Source organism: Patagioenas fasciata, chromosome 3 (genome assembly GCF_037038585.1).
Source record: "Patagioenas fasciata isolate bPatFas1 chromosome 3, bPatFas1.hap1, whole genome shotgun sequence".
NCBI classification, from domain to species: domain Eukaryota; kingdom Metazoa; phylum Chordata; class Aves; order Columbiformes; family Columbidae; genus Patagioenas; species Patagioenas fasciata.
Window position 1 is genome coordinate 91,024,380 of NC_092522.1, and position 21,293 is coordinate 91,045,672.

The following is a 21,293-nucleotide window of genomic DNA, read 5'->3' on the forward strand; positions in this document are numbered from 1 at the left end:
AATATGACAGATTAGTACTCAGTGGCAATGTTTGATCACAGGCCAAAAGAGTGGGTTTACAATTTTGTCATTTGCAGACCAAGAAACTTAATAAAACTGGCAGTATATATACATACACACACACACATATATATATACTTTTTTTAGGTAGATGGAGAAATCATAATGCACACTTACAGCACAAGCATTATACAGTAACCAAGCTGTTATAAATCACCAGTTACTGGTTTTCTCATCTGGAAAGTTTGATTAGCATTCCCCGTAAACAATAACAAGTCTGAAACTGCAAGTCACTAAACAAAGCACAGTTTCAACTTACAGCACACTGCACTGCTTATCTAAGTAATGTGCCAATAGTTTAAACAGACTATTGCTTAGATAAATGGATAAATACTTCATATACGGATCAAATGGAACGAAAAATGAATTTCATGATCTTGAAATTATATCAGCGTAAGTATTTATAATGCTGGCAGTCTCTTCTCTTCATGACATTTAGGTCAAATGAACAATTCTCCTCACATCGCCTGATTTTTAAAAGCAATAAGGATTTTTCTAATGCCTAACATGGTTATTTTAGATTACTTCAGATTAAGACCTTCCAGTACTTTACTAATCTAAAAAATATATACATAACACAGGATAATACACAAGAAAATAATTGTTTTTTCTTATAATGAGTCAATTGGGTAAATAAACATTCAGGATCTCATGCATTAATTCAGCTCACCAGATCTGCAGAGGGAAAGAGTCTAACAGGCTAAAAAATTTCAAGAGATTTGGGGCATTTTAGGAGTACTCCATAGCAGCTTAACAACAGAAGTTACTGTGGAATATATGGAGTTTATTTAGAATAAAGCCTTTGATTTTGGTGAGTATTGTGTGGCAGGCCAAAACTGAAAGCAGTCCATAAGTACGGTCTCTTTAGCACAGAACAAAGATAGGAGGGAGGTAAATGGTTTGTCCAGTCCCACATAAGTAGCACTAGAAAAAGTAACAGCATAATGAAAACTAAGTCTAATTAATATATCTATTCAGGTCAGCATTTAACCTGTCATCCTACATGGCACAGCTCTAAGATCTTTGGTAAAAAAAGAGTAAATATCTTAATGAAAAATAAAGATTATAAAAAATAAAACAACATTTATATTTGGAAATATTTGCAGTGTACGCAGTCTATGCAATCTATGTTTGAATCGTAAGTATTTCAGACTGCCTTCAGAGAAATCTCATTGTGAAAAGAAAAATACTTACAGTAAGCCAAATACAATGCATTACGGTATTAATACACATGCTATTACGCAATAACTCAGTAAAAAGTAGAATAAATCTTAGCATCACAAATCTCAGCATTAAACATCACAAAATTATTGCAGAAATATTAAACCTACATTATCTTGGGGTAAAGGTTAATAATGCACAAATAATGAGAATCTATAGCATCTGAATCCTAAACTAGTTTAACAAAAGTAACTAACTCAACTAAGTGATAATAGCAGGATAAATAGCTATAGACATTTCAAGAAAGGTAATACTGTAGAGAGGTAGTAATTATCTCTATGGAAGAATGATTCATACATGATTACCATGGTGGAACTTCATCCCAACTTCCATTAGAATTAAATCAGCACCAGTTGCAACGGAAAAAAATATTAAAAAAATATTTGAGCTATAAAATAGCTTCTAACTATAGACTACGCATCACTACTCTTTTATTTACACAAGTGCCTTTAAATTTGAAGCTTGTAATATGAAATGCGGGCAAAAGGGAAAAGGTTTTCTGAGGAATTCATGGACATCATCAGCAGTATACTCAATGTTAACAGAAACAACACACAAATGCCTTTTTTCTATTTAATCAAGGTTTTCAATAATTAGACTCTTTATCAATACATACAAGCAAACCAGACACTGGAATTTAAAGATTGAGAACATTGTTATATTGGGAGGAAGCACTGGAACAGGCTGCCCAAGGAGGTTGTGGAGTCTCCTCCTCTGGAGACATTCAAAACCCGCCCGGATGCCTGCCTGTGTAACCTCATCTGGGTGTTCCTGCTCCGGCAGGGGGATTGGACTAGATGATCTTTCAAGGTCCCTTCCAATCCCTAACATTCTGTGATTCTATGAAGGAGAAAACAAAACTAGATATACACAAACACCTCAGCTTTGAGGTACTTCCCTGAAGCAAGATCCAGAGGAACAAAAAACATTCAAAGCTTTCTTGAAATATAGAAGAGCAAAAGATGTGAATAACTCGTTTCTAAAATGGTTAAATATTCTCATAACTTTAAAATGACTGCCTGCAAGCACGGTTCCAGTGTTCTGCTTCTGGAAGCCAAGCAACAGCCCACAGCACGCTCTAGCAACCTGAAACTACAAGACCAAAAGACACAAGTTTCTTATGGAAATAGTGACAAAGTTAACTGTCATCATGCAAGAAGTACAACTTTAATCACATTTTATAGGTACAAGATCCATTCAGTAAGAAAACCAAGGAGCAACATGTAAAATGGCAAAAGATCAAGAACAGAGAGCCAAGAAACATAAATCTGATTCCAGGATACCTGCATTACAATTGTACAGTTCAATGCCTGCTGAATGCAGTTAATGAATAAAAAACCCACATCAGGCTCGCTGATCTTGATTTTCCTTTATTCACAGTCCAATTAGATGAAGTAAACTTAAAGTAATGGGAACAACAAACTGTTAGACCAACAGTTCTGCCAGGACATGCTGCCTATTAAATATAGGACACCAAGGGTCTACAACTGACAATTATTCAATCACTTTAATGACAACAGGTGACAAAAATGCCACTTGTGCATTAAGGAGAGAGCTCTAATATACACTGTAGAAACGGCTCCCATCAAATACCCTCGATGGGAAAAAAGGCACAGAGTTTGCCTTGATCTGCTCCCCAGGCCATGTTACCCACTGGCTCCCACTGCAGCGGCATTCTCTTTTGCTCAGATTCACCCTTTCCAGAGAGAGGGCAGATGTTTTTCCAGCCTGCCGAGCACTCATGCCAACCTCCATGGGGAGGTCTGCAGAACCTTTCCTAGAGAAGAGCAAAGCAGCGCCAAGTGCCCAGAATGTCCACCCCCTTCACTTGTCTGTAGTACAGTGGCCTAAAGAAACAAATTCAGAATTACTACCATTGATAATGTCAATCCATAAATTGTTTCTGTGAAGACGCTATTTTCTTGTGAAATTCAGTTATCCCGGCTCATTGTTACCCACAAGCCCTTAACACTGCAGTTCAGTTTACAGTGCTTTTATTACTAAGACATGAAGGAATAATTCTCAGCGTGTCTTTGCACTACAGCAGCAACAGCTCAGAGAAAGTTAAGATACAACCAATGAGGTAACAAATGGAAATCATCATTTTACATGGCAAATACTTGCCATTTAAATAATACAAAAGCATAAAACTTTGCATTTGCAAACTTTCACTTCCAAAAGTGAAAATGACAGATTGATACTAATCAATTTGAAGTTTAAATAACATGCTCAGCTCAATTCAGTGTAAATGAAATACAGTAACTTGCACAGTTCCTTAAGAGTACTTAATCCTGAGGTAGATTTCCCGCTTCCAGTAACACATGCATTTCAATATAAAAGACACTACAACCACGGAATTTTACCCTGATTGCAACCAGTGAAGCACTGGGAAGTGTGCCCTTGGCTTTTTAATCAATAACACACCACCCAAAAGTTCACAGACCGACAAATCCACATAGCCTAATCTCTCCAAAGCTTCTAAGCAAATCTGTTAAGTATAATGCAGAAAAAAAAAAAAAAAAAAAAGAAAAAGAAAAAAAAAGAAAAAAGAAAAAAGAAGTTATGTCTGAAAACTTAATTTCTGAAAGAGAGAAAAAGTATCTTTAAATAGTTTTGTAGGTTATAAAGTAACAAATTTTACAGATCTTTCATATACATGTCATGTTTCGGTTTCTTGAGCAGCACCCTTTATGATAGTTTAGCCTTCCAATAACAACACAGCTGATCAATCAAGCAGTAGGGAAATGTCACCTGCCTGGATAGGAACTGATGTCTTTGCTGTGGCTGCAGTAGATGCAGACGACTGGACACACATGCAACATCTGGGGAGTCAGCAGAGCATGGTCAAGGCAGGGGCTTTGTTATCAGCAATGCATGCTGAGAAGCACATGAATTTCACGTGTTCATGTTTACAGCTGAAGGTATAAAAGGGAGAGATTACTCCTGATTCCGGCTCATTCATATATACATTAAACACAAGTAAATAGGATGCTGATGTCAGAACAAGCACAGGGAATGCATTCTCTCTTTCAAAAAAAAAAGTAATTCACTCTGTGGACAGCTAACTCCTCTCTCTTTGAATCATAACCACTGTATCACTCATACTGCAGCCCTGGGGAATAAAAGCAAGAACTTTAATCAGAAATCAGTGAAGACTGTCAAAGTAAACAAGAGTCTTACCAAATTTTTCACTCGTCTATGAAATGACATAGTGCTTGGAGAATGTGCATACAAACAAGAGTCTCAGTAATCTAAAAGCAGCCTTTGCTGTTACATTTCCTAAGGAAGTAAAGGCAGCACATACTCTTTGAACAAGCCTATGACACTTCTCTAACACATAACAACACAACTTTTTATATTGATCTATTCAGCTACATATTGGGAGTTGATGCTGGTTTCACTTTCAATCCTCTAGAGGTAAAGCACAAAGAACTGCATCATATCTCATGCAGAAGCACTATACTTGAGCTTTATGCACATGGAAGCTGTATAATCTATTCCATTTTTCCTGTGAAAGGCTTTAGAAATATTACAGATCAGCGTGTGGTTTAATGTATAAAAAAATTCTTCCTATTTTCAAAAAAGTAAATTGCTGATGGACTTGCCTTGCAAAAGGCTTGCTTCCACCTCTGTAAGGGAAATCTCCAACCTCTACGATGAAAAATGAGTTAGAAATAAAACCATTTTTCTTCCTTTTAGGAACAGATCTATAAATGAAGACAGCTGTATGACACTACTGAGATCTTGCATTGTTTCCAGATGGCTGAAGTGGCAATGGTGACTGAGCAAAAATGTCCTAAAAAAAAAAAAAGTTTAAAAAATTTGCTCAAGTCAACAACCTAAAATAACTACATGTAACCACCCAGGTATCTCACAGTACATCACACTGCAATGTTGTGTATAGAGAGCAAAAAGCCACCTGACATGGGCACAAAAGCAGATCACAAAGACAGCAGGATAGGACACTCAGTGCATCAAGTCTGCAGTGGATCCAGGCTTCTCAGCTAAGGCATGATGAAAGGTTTATGTAAGAACCTAAACATACAGCTCATACATACAGCCCTTTAGGCTTCACCGCCTAAGCAACCACAACAAACTATATCCTTCAGAGACTGAAGTGTGCTTTGAGCATGCTGATAATCTGCTAACATTGAACTGACAGCAAAGTCATATGGCCCTGGGTACAAAAGCTCAGGAGCTACTCAGCTCTCCGATTAGAGATGGTGGCAAGGGCACATGTTCAAGCGGTGCAAGACCTGGTATTCAATGTCTTGGCAGTGCATGGGTTCTCCAGTCCAATCATCTTCCATCTCCCTGAGGTGTCATCTTGCTGGCAAACTACAGGATAAACTGAGGCATCAGCCTGCTCAGATTCTATTGCTGTTATTACCCTAAATCACACAGAATAAGCACCAGAAAACAGTAAGACAGAAAACAAAAGGGAATGTGGTCGTTCCTGCAAGGAGGGCACTCTCAAAAAGGAAAAGGTTTTGGGTTCCCATCTTCATCTTTAGAAAGCTGTTTTATTAAAAAACTGTGCAGTGCAAAAGGCATCAAGATCTGGCAGATTCAACTAGTGACACTTTCAGTGTGACCTGAATCTTTTCAGAACAGTCCAAGTTCAAGTGATCATGACATACAAGCACACTAGCTCAAGCCTAAGTATATAAGCAGAAAGTAAGTGATACATTAAAAACAGTCCTTGCTATCTTCTGAAGGAAACAAAAAATCAAGATGTTAAATAAGCTTCTCTGGAACAAACACTTCATAAAATTCAGAAAAATAATCCTTTCAGAAGTTAGTTTTCTAAGCACGTGAAAAGTCAGATATAAACCTCAGAGAGACATCACATCAAGCTTCCACAGTACTGAGCCTGTCAAACAACATATGCACAGCAGTCACAGTTTCAGCAGTTGGAAATATGTTCAAAATGAAAAATTTTGATTGAATATAGACAACTAAGGAATATACTACATTTTATGTAGTTTCACTTTTTACCTGTCTGGATTTCTGTGAAAAGCAACAAAGTATAGAATACAGGTCTAAACTAATTAAAGCAACAAAAAATATTTCTGGTATGTCTTTAAGCTGTTAGCCTGTAAAATCAATGCTTTCTCTTGTTCCAGAGCAGGTATGGGTAAGCAATTTTTTAAGAATGCTATAGAATCTTGAAACAGGGTAGATCACTTTTCAGGGTAAAGGACTGTTTGTATCTATTGCCTTTAAGTAAGGAAGGATGTCTTTCACAAGAAGCTTTCCCAATTTAAATAGCAATTAAGCCTTATATAAAAATATATATATATTTATAAATATACAAACACACACTTTACTTTTATTCTAGCAAAGATAGTTAGATTTATTTTTTTTTTAATCAGGCCAGCTGCTTCTGACACCTACTGCTGACAGAAAGGACATCTCAGCTACAGAATGAGGGTGCAATTTATCTCACCTGACTTTACACTACCCTCATCAATCAGGGCTCCTTTAACTTTTTTTTTTTTTTTTTTTTCAAACTTCTAAACCAAGACATTTCCAGAGGCCAATTTATATCATCCCCAAATAGGCTGCTGAAACAGCTGGGATGAATGACCCTCAGGAGATTTCCTTTCTCTAGAAAAGCTCTATGAGCTACTGTACCTAGCTCAAACTTCAATACTCATTCTTAGACACCTGATTGATAAAAGATCTAGACCCTGTTTGCACATTTACCCATCCAGGAATTGTACCTAAGAGAAGGTTTCAATTACTGCTGGGATCCATTCAAAGCCCATGGCAGCCTGCTCCAGGCAAGTGCACTCATCTCCTTTTCATGCAGATGACAAACCATAGAATGATTTTGATTGGAAGAGACCCTCAGGATCATCAAGTGCAACCACACACAACATAACTCTAGCATTAACCATGTCCCTAAATGGTTGGAGGCTTTAACCTGGGCAGTAATGCTGAGCTATTTCAAAACTGAATATAATCTCAAAATCTTAAACACAAAAAAATACCACTACAATTAGGCAGCAATTCTTATTGATGTTCACTATATTATTTACATTTATTTATGTTTCACTCAGAGCTATACATCATAAACATGCTCATAGGAGAAATGCCAAGTCAATGCAGCTGCTTAACTTGGCTAAAAAGAGGCCTCTGGTGGCAGTTGTGCAGTATAACTTCCCATAGCTTTATGAAATATGTATTTTGATGATGTAATTTTCTATATAGAAACAGTTACAAAAAGCAGAGTAAGCAGTTAGATTTGCAGTGAAAATTGACATATTACTTCTCATCTCCACAGCACTAACCATTCCAGCCCATCCTTCTTCATGCCTTCACGACAGCTGTCAAATTAGTCTTAAAGTTGCATATGTTACCAGTTAAGTAAAGCATCTCATTTTGAAATAGCTGCATTGAAAACTTCAGTGTTAAAGTAATTTCATTGCTAAAGACAGTAACAATTAAGGTTATGAGGCCTGCTCAATCCCCAACACCAACCATGAAGGGTCCTTGATTTTGTTTAAAATTACATAGACTGACAAGGAAAATTCACAGAATATTTCTACATAAAAATGCAGCATTTCTTGGGTAAATTATGCTTAGCTTGCAGAGTAGAACATATTAGACTGGCAAATGCACATTAATTCTGTAAAATTCAATTCCTTTATTAAGGCTTCATGACACTGACCCATGTGGAACATAAAGAACCCAAACGTTAGGCACATGATTAGGAACAATCATGCAGCCTACAAGAAGCTCGATAAGGCTCCTTGCCTTCTAGAAAGACCCAGCAGACAGGAGAATCAAAATAACATGGAGAATTGTAACAGGTGTGTTAAGGTTGGTATGAAAGACACAAACAGAGATGTGCGTGTGCAGGGGCTAAAAGTGGAAGCAGGCCAAGGACTAAAATCACAGAATCGTTTTGGTTGGAAAAGATCTTTGACATCATCAAGTCCAGCTGTTAACCTAGCACTGTCACTAAAAGATCCCTAAGAACCTCATCTACATGCCTTTTAAACACCTCCAGGGATGGTGGTGACTCCACCACTTCCCCAGGCAGCCTGTTCCAATACCTGACAACCCTTTCCATGAAGATTTTTTTCCTAATATCCAATCTAAACCTCCCCTGGTGCAACTTGAAGCCATTTCTTCTTGTCCTATTGCTTGTTACTTGGGAGACCAACACCCTCCATGCTACAACCACACTATAATACAAGTAACAGCCTGTACTGATCACCAAGGGCACCACTCCCAGAAGTAAAACTGAGGGATATGTTTTTACATCTAAACCCGAAGTCCTGCTCTCTAAAAAGATCACAGTCAGGTGCCCATCAGCTGAGGACCCTGCATCCCAACACAAGCAGAACAGCAATAAGGTTGCAATACATCACATACACTATCCTTTTCCTCTGCATCCAACAGGACAAGGAGGTGATAGCCATATATGTAAGATGAGGGAAAACAAAAAATTGTCCTGAGATTTATGAAGGCTGACATAAGTAACAGTCTGAGACAAAGGACAGCCCTGTAACAGCCGGTGATTTGCTTACTGGCCGGCCTGGAGTAGAATCAATCCCATTTTCCATATTAAGAGCCTGTAAAGAGTTACTTAAGCAGACAAACGGACAGCTCTGGCACAGCCAATTTTTCTACCACTCTTTCTTGGTCATTGACACTGACATCTCAAGAAAGTTATAACTGAAGTACAGCAAGTCCCGTCACCTGAGCAGACTCTGAGAGCCGTTGCTGTCTGCAGCAATTGCACCACACAGGTTCTCTTGGGATGAGGCTCCAGCAAGCAGCTACAACTATCACTTTGACCTATTTCTGTTGAAGATTACCTTAAAAGCTGTCCAGGATACAAATTAAGTTTAGAAGTTTCAGTGTTGCATAGTATCAAACATAAACCACTAATTATTTTCAGCTGAGCAAAACAGACAAGATGTACAGAAGAAGATAATTGAACATTTCTCCCATCAGACTGGCCAACCTGCAACTGTAGTAACACAAGACCACTACTAAAAACATTAACTATTTGGTATTTATTATAATAAATAGCTGAACTGCCTTGGCAATGTGCACTATATTTCTATCAAAATAACTCACTTTTAATCCTTAATAGCAAGCCCATTGACCTGTTGCTTTAAGTCTGTTAAATCTGTTCCATCTTTTTATTTATGCCACAGTTACCTTACGAGATGTTCAGGATGGAAGATATGGTGAAAACCTTTATGCAATATCTAAAGTACAAATTTGCAAAGCAACGTATAACTAAATCTTTGCACTTTCTAAGCAAAGCTACTTTTTTTCCCCCACAGCTTTTCAGTGGAAGTCCAATCCAATGAAACCAACTTAACCGCTCTTTCAAAGAGATGCTTTTTTTTCATCAAATGACAGCTCAGCTCCTTAAAGAAAAAAAATATTTAGCTAAAAGAAAATGGAATAATTTTATTTGTCTAGAAGAGACTGTAAAGGATTTATTACTACCAAAATTTCTCTTCATATTGATGACAACTCAAGACATTTCATTTTTAAAAGACAGAAAGTATGGCCAAGTAATAAGAAATACACTGCAAACAAACACTGAAAACACTTGAACTGAGAAGCTCAAACTTACACGAAGCAACACATAGCTATGCATGTAAGTACAGAGCTTGCTACATATCCACAACCAGACACCAGGATACTGCCAATAGCAGACACCCAACATGGGTCTTTCCTCCCAGAGTTTGTTCCATCCAGTCCCGCTGGCAGTCCCTCAGACAAACACAACAGTAAAATTCACATTGTGGATAAATACAAGCTTTGCCATAGAGTAGCAGACCAATGGCCCATCTTTCCCTTTATCACATTTAATCTGTTTATGCTTTACCTGACCAAGAGCAAATCCTTTACTGAGCAACTAGAGAATGACAAAACACTTGTCTACAGGATTAAGATACTCCAGATACCTGTATATAGTCAGATAAGGAGGTGTGCCTGATCTGCTCTATTTAAACATCTGTAGAGCTGCAGATCTGATACCATACTGCCTTAAATTAGAAATTGCAGGCAGAGAAGGTACTTGATGGAATCACACACCTTCTTCAAGCTGACGACTCTTCTCAGCCCTATGGTTATCTGTTTGTTGTGGTTTTAAATTAACAAGCATCATTTCCTTACCTTACAAACAGTCTCTGTATCCCAGGGTAAGATGGTCCTCAGATCAATCACTTCACAGGACACACCAAGCTTTTCTTGAGCCATTGATGCCACCTCTTTGATCACATGTACCTGAAAAGGCAACATATTATCACTAAGTAAACATTTAATTTCTTTTTAAGATGTACTAAATTACATATACTGAATACAAGCAGTGATTTTTTACCTGCATGTTTAGCAGAAACTTTTTTATTCAGTAATCTAATAAGCATTTATTACTCAGTTCATTCTTCTCGTTTACTACTTGTATTATGCCTAGTATTTCAGCACCACTTCAAAAACTAATTTCAATGAACTCTCGCTAAAAAAAAACCCTGTTACTTTCTAGAGAAGTATCTTTGTGTGAACAGTATCAGGCTACACTATTTTATATTTGTAGTCAGTTTGGGGGTTCATGTTCTTGAACAGCGTTGAAATATAACTGTTAGAATCAAAACTATATTGACCCCAATTCATACTAAATGTTCAGTGGATTTTAGCCCTCTGTATACAGGGAACCCCAGACTGCATTTTAAATGATGCAGTAGAAATCTGTATTTTTCTTTCAGCATAGTACTTTGAACTCTCCTTTCCCATTGCCCAACCCAGTGTCCCATTCTTAAATGTATCCCTTTCATAACCATGGATAAAGTATTAACTTCCTGCACCAGTACCTCTTCCACATCTCCAGAGTCAAGTCAGCTTCAACCAAAAATGAGTAAAATATCATACAATAAAAAGCAGGTTTCATATAAACACTGGTAATAATTTCTTCAAGCGTATAGTGATGGAACACGCACGCAGTTTATTGTCTGGCACCTGAGCGTGAATGCAACACTATTCAAACAGCACCTAACCGTTAGCCCAGGCTCTGCTGGATGACAAGTAACTTGTAGGAACAGGACTGACCTGAGTGCCCCAAGCCACGAGTGTCACATCACTGCCCGTCTGCAGCACCTCAGCTTGAGACAGTGGAATGGTGTAGGGCTCCACCGGAACTTGTTCCACTGAATAAATAAAAAAGGGAAAAATAAGTATTACATTCCTTTACTATTCAATATTATCCCATAAAAATATACACTAAAAAGTTTCTTCAGTGTTAATGCCATTCTAAAAGAATAGACCAAAATCACATTGAGTATTAGCCCTTATTTCAAAGGTTTAGCTGTAATTAAAAATATTTTAATTATACTGTGTAGTGTTTAATTTATGTTATGTACTAGAGCAATAAGATACATATATACACATCAATGATAGTAATAAGTCCTGCTGTACTCCAAGTCAAAATATCAGCACCAGATTTGGAAATGAACACTGCTACAACTGAAAAAAAAATTTCAAGTAACCACTGCATTTAATTCTAGTAAGCATCAAGAGAGCCTTGAAATGATACTTCAATATTCAGACAAGAAGTAAAAGTTGTGCCCATGCCCTTCTGATATCTGTCGAGAATGGTGCCCCACACTTATGTCTAAATAGAAGGAAAAAATTTTCAGAACCTACACAGAAACTGTCAGCAAGAACGTGTGATTATAGTAGTTTTAAATTAGTCTAAATATTTTTGCTTTAAAAAAAGTTATCTATTCACAAAATACATAACTAGAGTAGACAAAAATTAAGCATTTTTCTTCTCAAGAAATGTAAGGTGGTTGCTCTGAACTTAAGACCCATTTACTAGTTTTCAGATGGAAACATGCTAGGTCAGTTGTACTAGTTGCACTCCAATGCACTATGCATTGACTGGTTTAGTGATTAAAACTGTGATAGAAGGTACCCATACTTCATAATTTAAAATAAATACTGTTTGGTCTAATGGTGAACTTGTCTATGCACTAGTAAGTCAAATAATACTCCTTAAAACAAATTCTAGCCGTAAGTGGAAAAAAAAAATCTTACTCAACTCTTCCTAAATACACAAAACCTATTTGTAAAGAAGGTACTCTACTTTTTTTGTTAACATTTCATAGTTCATAAAACAGTTATTGAGTTCCTTCTGAAAAAAATTGCTTATTGATAAAGAATTCTACTGAGACACACCAGAAGGAGAAATAGTGTTTTCTTTTTTTGCTTTATTGATATGGCAGATCCAATATAAGTAAAATGACCTAAGTTTTTTTCCTGGCATACAAGCTATAAACATAACTTTTCAATAAATCAATATTTTTTTTAAATTACAGTAGATTTTTTTTTTTTTTGCCAGCAATGATATAAATACTATAAATTCACAGAATTACACAATGGCTGAGATAGGAAGCAACCTCTGGAGATGACCTTGTCCAAGCCCCCTGCTCCAAGGAAGGTCACCTAGAGCTGGTCATTCAGGGTCGTGTCCAATCAGATTTCGTGTATGTTCATGGTCGGAGACACCACAACCTCTCTAGCCAACCTGTTCCCTGTGTTTGGCCACCCTCACGGTAAAAATGTTTCTGCCTGTGCTTCTGTTAGAGAGAACTCAGAAGAGACATACATATTAACTAAATCATTCTTCCTAAAAACAGAACAGGATCTCCTTTTTCAGCATAATTCAAGACACAGGTCCAATCAAGGAAAAAAGAATAAAAACTGGATTTTAAACACAAGGTGCTTTTAAACATAGCACAAGATCAGATCTCATTGCAAGCTTTGTATTATGTATTAAAATATCAGTGTCTTTCTGTAATCATTTCTTCAAATAACAAGCAGCTAAAGGAATACAGGGTGATGAAAGAGAGGCATATCCAGCTCTTGTACATCATACATTACTGGTTGACAGTGAAGCACAGCCCAGGCTTCTGCAGATTTGGCACACTGTAAAACCCTCAGGCAAAAGAAAGCAGAGATCCTGAAAGACAATGAAATCCACAGCTCTACTAATTGGCATTGCATAACTGTCCTTTTCAGGGGATTGTCATCTACATGAAACCTGGAGAACAAGAACCTTATAAAGATGCCAGTGGAAACCTGGGCAACCGACATGAATGAGAAGGTTTTGTAGTGGCAATGGAATGAACCAGAGGAAGAACAGGAAGGTGTACATGACACAAAAAGACCTCTTTCTCTCTGCAATGGCTTTATCCACTTAGGGAAATTAAATACCCTAGTACAAAAATTGCAGCTAAACCATTCTGCAACAAGATGTCCATTGGATGACCTCACCTAGAATTCCTGACACTTTTAAATGCAAAATTCAGCTTGTCAAAAATTTCGAGAGAAGTCCAGATTTGGCAGGATTTTATTCAAATGCCTTTGCGAAAACTCCTCCCTCCACTAACAATGATGAAAAGTAGCATATGAAATTACTCCGTGCATATTCTTCCGTTATAATTAACTAAATGAGGACAATAGTGTCTATACACAACAGTTCGTTCTATTACTGAAGACATAAATAGAGGATTTTAAAGCAAATATTTCAAATACACATTTCAAATACAAAATTAACCAGAAGTTGTAATTTTCAGAGGACAAGGGCCATCACAAGTTAATATTAAGAGGCTGCACCATCTGTTGGTTTTTCTAAAAGAGCAACCTAAACAGCAGAAAGAAAACATGTGTTTTCTCATCTTACCTGTCTTGTCTCTATAACAACCACTGATGCAAGTCATATTTATTTCTACACCACCAATGTCATATATAGTACAATTAAATGAAACTGAAAAGGTCAAAAAACATCAGAGTAGGTTCTCCACAAGATGTCAAACCTGATAATGTCAAGGTGACTCATCTTCTCCTTTGATTCATAATCATTATGTGCTCTTGACACTGCACAGGCTGTTAACTACTTTTTATATATCAAAGCCTCCTTTTTCTTCTAAAATCGGGTATTTTCTTAGTGTCTCCGACATTTAGGGGGACATCACCATGACACTTTCAATATCACTATAACCTCAAATTAACCAGCAACAGAATTTCCTCTCTATATGCCTACTTGTATATTTAACTGTCAACTCCTACCTGAAAAGGCTTACACTTCTTTGGTCCTTTCTAATTTTATATCAAATTAAAACACAAAAGTTGTGATGACCACTGTAAGGTTATGTGGAAGGAGAGCTCTCTCCTGGTCCTTTAAGTATGTCTAGACAAGGATCTTCTCAATGCAAAAGGGGATAACAGGAAGAGGGAGAAGCCATAAGGAGGAACACGCAGGGACATAAGCCTAACCAACAAATGATGAGGGAGGTAGTCCCACTTATTGATAACAGCATGGGGAATGTAGGAGTGTTCCTTTCAGTAAGATTATCTGATGGAAGACATCCCATACAATGATAAAGAAAAAGAAGCTATATACAAAATATACAGAAACATATATCTGAAGACAAATAGAGACTAAGACAAGAAACAAACCCAGTCAGGCACACCAGTTGAGGGCTATCAAGAAATTATGGGCAAAAGAGGACTTTGCAACTGATAAGCACGCAAACTTCTTCTCAGTGAGGGTAACAGAGCACTGGAACAGGCTGCCCAAGGGGGTTGTGGAGTCTCCTACTCTGGAAACATTCAAAACCTGCCTGGACACATTCCTGTGTAGCATCATCTAAGTGTTCCTGCTCCGGCAGGGGGATTGGACTAGATGATATTTTGAGGTCCCTTCCAATCCCTAACGTTCTGTGATTCTGTGAAACCTGAGGGCCCAGGGTGTTGGAGGGGGTGCATGAAACTACACCAGCTCATAAGGGGACTGAGGCCTGTGCCTCATCACAGTGGTCAGGCCCAGCTTCTTTTGAAGTTCCATCCTGTGCAGGAGTGTGTGCTGCAAGAAGGACTAAGTGCCAGCTGCTGGTGAGCCCAGCATGAGAAGACAAGACACTGGGCCAGCAACAGGGCTCAAACTGGGGTGCAGACACCCTGGGCCTGCGGTGTGAGCTACAAGACCAAGTGGTGTCTCAGCCACCAGCTGCTGGGGTGGGAAAAGCATGTGTCCCAAACACCAGCTACCAGCAGGGGCTGGAGTGAGGCAAGTGAGAAGCTGTTCTGTCTAAATAAGCATACAAGCAAATCTATGTTCATTTGGGGTGACATCCAGCTAAAATTATTTAAAAAAAAAAAAAATAACACGATATCCATGTGATAGTCACACCAAAATATTTTGTGCTTTAGTTCTGATTTTCTTTGAGGATCAGACTTTTGTTTCAAAACACTTCCAAAGATTCCTCCTTTTTTTTTTTTTCCCCGCAATGTCTTCACTGTTATGAAAAAATCTGTGCTTGAATCTTGAGAAACCTGCCCTGTCATCCACCAAAAAAACAGAGAAACAAAAAATCCACACCCACAGAACCTTGAAGGAAATTGGTGGGTCTGTATAGCTCCTTGGAAGTGTGCATCAGATGCAAAATCACAAGCTTGGTCCTGCATAAGAGCTTCCATAAAACAGCAATGATCTGGCACCCTGATTAACATTCTCAAAAAGCAACTTCAGGTTATACATCCTAAGTCAGATATATTTTATCTTTCACCTCTAGCATTCAACAACCAATTTCAACCATGACAGCAACACTTGGAAGCAAAAGTGGAGGGCATAGGTTTTTGTTTAGTTAGAGTGTAGTGGGCGGGGGGGTTGTCTTGTTTTGTTTGTTTGTTTTAAACAAAGCATCACAAGCTTCAAACACCATGAACAAGGAGAACAAGGACAGATACCCTATGTTTTAAAGACTATCCCATCTACAGCCTCTTTTCAGCTGAAATTTCAAAGACACTAAGAGCTCTGAACAAAATATCACAGTTATTTAGAGGCCTCATAAGGAGAAAGAAATTCCATTAGAGGAGAATGATGAAGCTCAAATGCCTACATTAATTTTACAGATAGAAAATACTACTTTCCATTATCATCTTTGACACCTTAATTTTTCAATGAAGTACCTACACACCCACTGCAACATCAGTCATTAAGGTCTCTGCAACAAATATGTCTCTTCACATGAAGTTAGAACAAAAAATTTATGGTAGGGGGCAATATAATTTCATTATTCAATGCCTTAGCCATCATCATGGAATAAAGAAAATTAATTTTTTTCTAGAACAAGGAGGTCCCAAATCTTGGGTGGGGTTTTATACCATATTATACTAGTATTATCTCATCTTTCTCCTAAAAATATATCAAATTGGAAGTTTCTCATAAAATGCAATAAATCCTCACACCGTGCTCCCCACACACACAAAAAAAAAAAACCACACACACCACACACACACACAAAAAAAAAAAAAACACAGAGATAAATAAAGCAACAGACAACATCTGATGACATTTTGTCTCTTATTTTGGAATGCCTGCATGTTCCCAGCCTCAGGAAGACCGTGTAGTATTTTGAGACACTAATAGAGACAAGAAATGCATACACAGTTCAAGCTTCCTGTGAAAGCAAATTTCTGAATCAGTACTATCTTCTTCTGCTAGAATCAGCACACTCATATGGGATATTATAAAGATTTGCTCTACTCAAAACACAAGACAGTTGCATTTTCAAGATTCTTCTTTCTACCATTTATCCTGTTCTTGTTTATCTGGCTTGGGTCTCATTGCTGCTGCCTCTGGACCCAAAAAACAATCATGATGACTGTCGTCCATTTCAGAATTCACTAAGCCACTTGATTTATATGGTGGAATTGCAAAAAACCCTGACCAAGGCCAGCAGCATAAGAAGGAACTTTAAGATAGAGATTAATTTTCTGGAAGTAATTCCCAGACAGTCTTCTTCCAGTACAAGCTGCCCGAATCCACAAAGGACAGCTAAACAGTTAAGAATAGGAACTAACAAGGCCAGAGGAAAAGGCTTTAAATTAAAAGAAATACTGAAACTCTTCCACATAATATTCTTGCTTTATATTATAGAAATAATTAAAAGTCCATTCAAAATTGTCTCAAAATGAAAGAAGTTACCTGTCACAATCATCCTCGTCACATGTTGACACAAAAGTACTATAAATTTCAGCCTAGATCACTAACCGTTCTTAGAAATTTTAAGACAAATGTAGGTAATGTTTCTGAAAATCAGGCCATGGAATGTAGGAAGAAATCACAGTCTTTAAGAAACTACCAACATCATCTTGCAGCAACGCTGCAGTTGTTTACTGACCAGCACTTAAACCACACTAACCACCACTATTTCAGTATGACTTTACTCAAGATTTCAATTGCAAGGCTGATTTATGTTCACTAGACAATCCAGAAATTCCTTTAAAAGTCATCTCCCTCAAATATAGAGAGCTCCCTATATTCACAAAAGCTGTGTGATATTGATGTGCAGCCCATCATTCCACTATGAAAGCAGGAATTTATTAACTCTACAGTCCATACTTGTGACTTACAAACATTGGGAGAAAAAAAAAAAAAAAGGGTTGTTTTAAAGACACAGGTATAGTCAACTTCAATTTTTTTCCTTTGTTTAACAGGACTCTAAGACTCAAGTTCACTTTCAAAACTATTTCATCCAAATGAAGGGTCAGAAGTGTTTATTGCTAAATTTCAGTGAGGTCTAAAACACACTGACCTTAAGGAATGCAATACCCTTTGGGTACATCACACTACACTAAAAATTAAAAATAGTTGCACTTAAAAAAATATATTGCTGGGTCTTTTTTGAAAACATAAAAGCAAATGAACAGTTTCCCCAGTAAATATCCTATTTGTTCCTGAGTTATTCTCCCTTTTTTTGGCAGCTTTTATGTCCACTTTCTCGATCTTTCACTTGTTATTCTTCGGTTCTCTTCTCTAGAAAGAGGATAAATCTACTAAGAAAATGGATGCACTGATGGAAAAGTGCTGTTAAAAGGTCCAAAGTAAAATACAAACACTTTGTCCTTCATTCAACTTCAGTCCACACGCAAAGTCAACTTATAAACTTGATTGACAGATTTAAGCATAGCTGGTACATAAGGCTATATGACAGAAACACTGAAGGTAAGTGATGGCTTGATTTTTGTTTTATCGGTTTCTCACCCAATCACTCTGCCCTATGTCCACATGCAAGATTTGTTTACATCAATTATCTACTCTCAGTCCAGTTTCTCTAATCCAACAATTAACACGCTAATTTTTTACAACCAACTACATCACTATCATCTTCACATCACTCTGTTCTTATATGTTACTTATAATGATAGCTGTTAAAACTTCTTTGAACCAGGAAGTTCACTGTATCTAAAACAAATGAAAAAAGTAATGGCAATCACACTTCCTTTCACATAAGATTAGAATCTAAGGCAGCAGATTTTCAAGATTTTTAGCAACTAAGCACTTCAAAGAAATTTTAATTTTGGGAAAATGGTGATGTTCAAGTCTTTCGGAAAAATAAAAACTGATCTCGAAACTTAATTTAGTATTAGAGTTATCAAAAAGAAAGTAGTTTAACTTCTGTCAAATATATATTGCAATTTGATAAAGGACAATTCCTCTTATTTCTATTCTTTTTTTTTAACCCAAGACTGTACAAAGCATCCCATGAAGCAGATTGTAAATGTTCATTTATATGTGCAGCCAAATTTAGATATCTTATTCTCACAATTCCTCTAAAAACACAATCCCAAACATAACTGGAGACAAAACAAGTCAAGACTTCTGCTACAGTATTGTTTTAACTGTGACTATCAACATACATAGGGGAAAAAAAAAAAAATGTTGCTTTACTGAAAAATACAGCATATAAATATTTACCTGCAGCTCTGTAAAGTATTTTAGGTTCAAAGAATATGCAGGGATTTTTGTCCTCTATGCATGACAGAAGCAATCCTTTGGCCTGAAGAGGACTCCTTGGAATAACAATCTGTAAAAATATTTTTTAATGGTTATTTAAACTGTAATTCTGCTACAAGGTTCCTCGACTAATATTAAAAAACAAGCAACAGTTTGCTTCAAAAAAAGCCTATGTACAGATTGAGCAGTTCTTGCAAAGTGAATTAACATCAGAGCTATGCTACTAACACACACTTCAAATATTGAATTTTATTTTGTTCACTGATGAGCCCTGAACAGTTCCCTTCTACACCATGTTTAAATACTAATGGCCTCCCCCAATAAGGCAGAACTAACATCTTAGCAATAACATTCTGAGGTAGAAGGAGCAGAACAAAGTCAGTCAGATTAAACATAAATATACATATGTTCATTTAGTAAAATGCTGTAGATGTATGACAAAGAAATTCACCTGAGTGATGCTCAGTTGCATGGATAAAGATTTGTCTAAGCAGGCCTGGAAGGAATTTGGTCTTAGTCCAGTAAGTTTTGAAAACTAAAAAACGAAAGAGTTACTTAAAGTTGACTCTCTTTGCTTATCTTAGAATATTTTCAGTTGGAAGAGACCCTCAGGATCATCGAGTCCAACCATAACCTAACCTAACCCTAGCACTAAACCATGGCCTTAAGAACCTAATCTAAACACCTTTTAAACACCTCCAGGGATGGTGACTCCACCACTTCCCTGGGCAGCCTGTTCCAATGCCTGACAACCCTTTCCATGAAGAATTTCTTCCTAATATCCAATCTGAACCTCCCCTGGCACAATTTGAGGCCATTTCCTCTTGTCCTATCACTTGCTACTTGGGAGAAGAGACCAACACCCTCAGTGCTACAGCCTCCTTTCAGGTAGTTGTAGAGAGTGGTAAGGTCTGGTGGAAGCCTTAAATTTGTTCAATTTGGAACAAAAAATACCTGAAATTATTATCAAGCAAAGAGAAAACTAAGTAAGGCCTCCAGACGTAACCTGAATACTTGGAATGTTGATTATTAACATAAAATTAACGAATTATCATAGTTTCAATGAAAACAGAACCCAAGAGCTCAATTTCCTCAAACTGGAAGGATCATGTCATTTACATCCCAGAAATCTCAAAGAGCTGGTCCATGCAGCGTGTAGTCTACTAAGCAAACATTTTTATAGTTGTGACATTGAAAGTGCCCCCCTCTGACTGAAAACATCAGTTGTAGCACTTGTTTAAAGAAAAAAAAAAAAAAAAAAGCCATGTAACTATGGACACGTTAACTTACTGCCTACAGGACCTTCCAAGGCTTCAAATTATTTTTTGAGACTAAGAACATTTAATTATATAAAAGTAATAGAAAAGAGTCAAAACAACCTAAATCTGTTATCATATCAGCATGGTAAGTGCTTCTTCTAAACAAGGTAGAAGCAGTCTATTAATATTTCAGCAAAGCATTTAGAAACAGACACATGGGAAATTACCGAGCTGATGGATGTTATGAGTGCAGCTCCTCAGGGAACATTTTTAGGACAAACTTTATTTACCTTATTCATTTACAATGTTAAGTCAGACCATTGTAATGGAAGCTATTAAAAAGCTGAGAGTCACTATCATTACAGAGGATAATACCAAAGAGAGCTGGTTCACATTGAGGACATGACCAACAAACACAAAAGCAAACTGAACAATACATACTGAGAAGTCACACATTTAAGGACTACATTTTTGGTATAAATTTAGAACTCAGCAGTAGAAATTCAGATTTGAATTTATTATCTGCTCAAAGAATGACTAGCACACTATGCAGTACAGCCCTAAAAAAGCATAACAATATAGCCAAGAAGTGTTAATGCTATTGAGAAAATCACTGCTAGAAACTCAGCTGGAAAGAAAATGAATGAAACAGGTGCCAAAAGACCTTCAGAAATTGTTAACATCTCTTTGATAGTTTGATTTGTTTAGTCTAACAAAACAAAGACTAAATGGAAAACAATTGTTCTCTTAGTATATGAAAGGGAAGATGAAGGACAGATAAGTTAAATATGCAAGTCAGTCAGGAACAAACTTAGGCTGGAAATGTAAGCTTGTAGCCATGACAGCAAATATGCTGGAACAGTCTTACCATGGAATGGAGAAAGTCAATATGGTAATTGTGAAAACCAGTTTGATCCGTC

The 21,293-nt window shown here is 37.1% G+C and overlaps 1 protein-coding gene across 1 annotated transcript in view; it reads right to left on the reverse strand.

Annotated features, from left to right (window-relative positions):
- BCKDHB (branched chain keto acid dehydrogenase E1 subunit beta) overlaps nucleotides 1–21,293 on the reverse strand; it is a 112,191-nt gene that overhangs the window by 66,095 nt on the left and 24,803 nt on the right. Inside the window, exons 6-8 of the mRNA XM_065835748.2 lie at nucleotides 19,076–19,184; nucleotides 11,362–11,459; nucleotides 10,435–10,545 (exon numbers count right to left, since the gene is read on the reverse strand). Of these exons, the coding sequence (XP_065691820.1) occupies nucleotides 10,435–10,545; nucleotides 11,362–11,459; nucleotides 19,076–19,184 (318 nt within the window). The remainder of the gene's footprint in view (nucleotides 1–10,434; nucleotides 10,546–11,361; nucleotides 11,460–19,075; nucleotides 19,185–21,293) is intronic.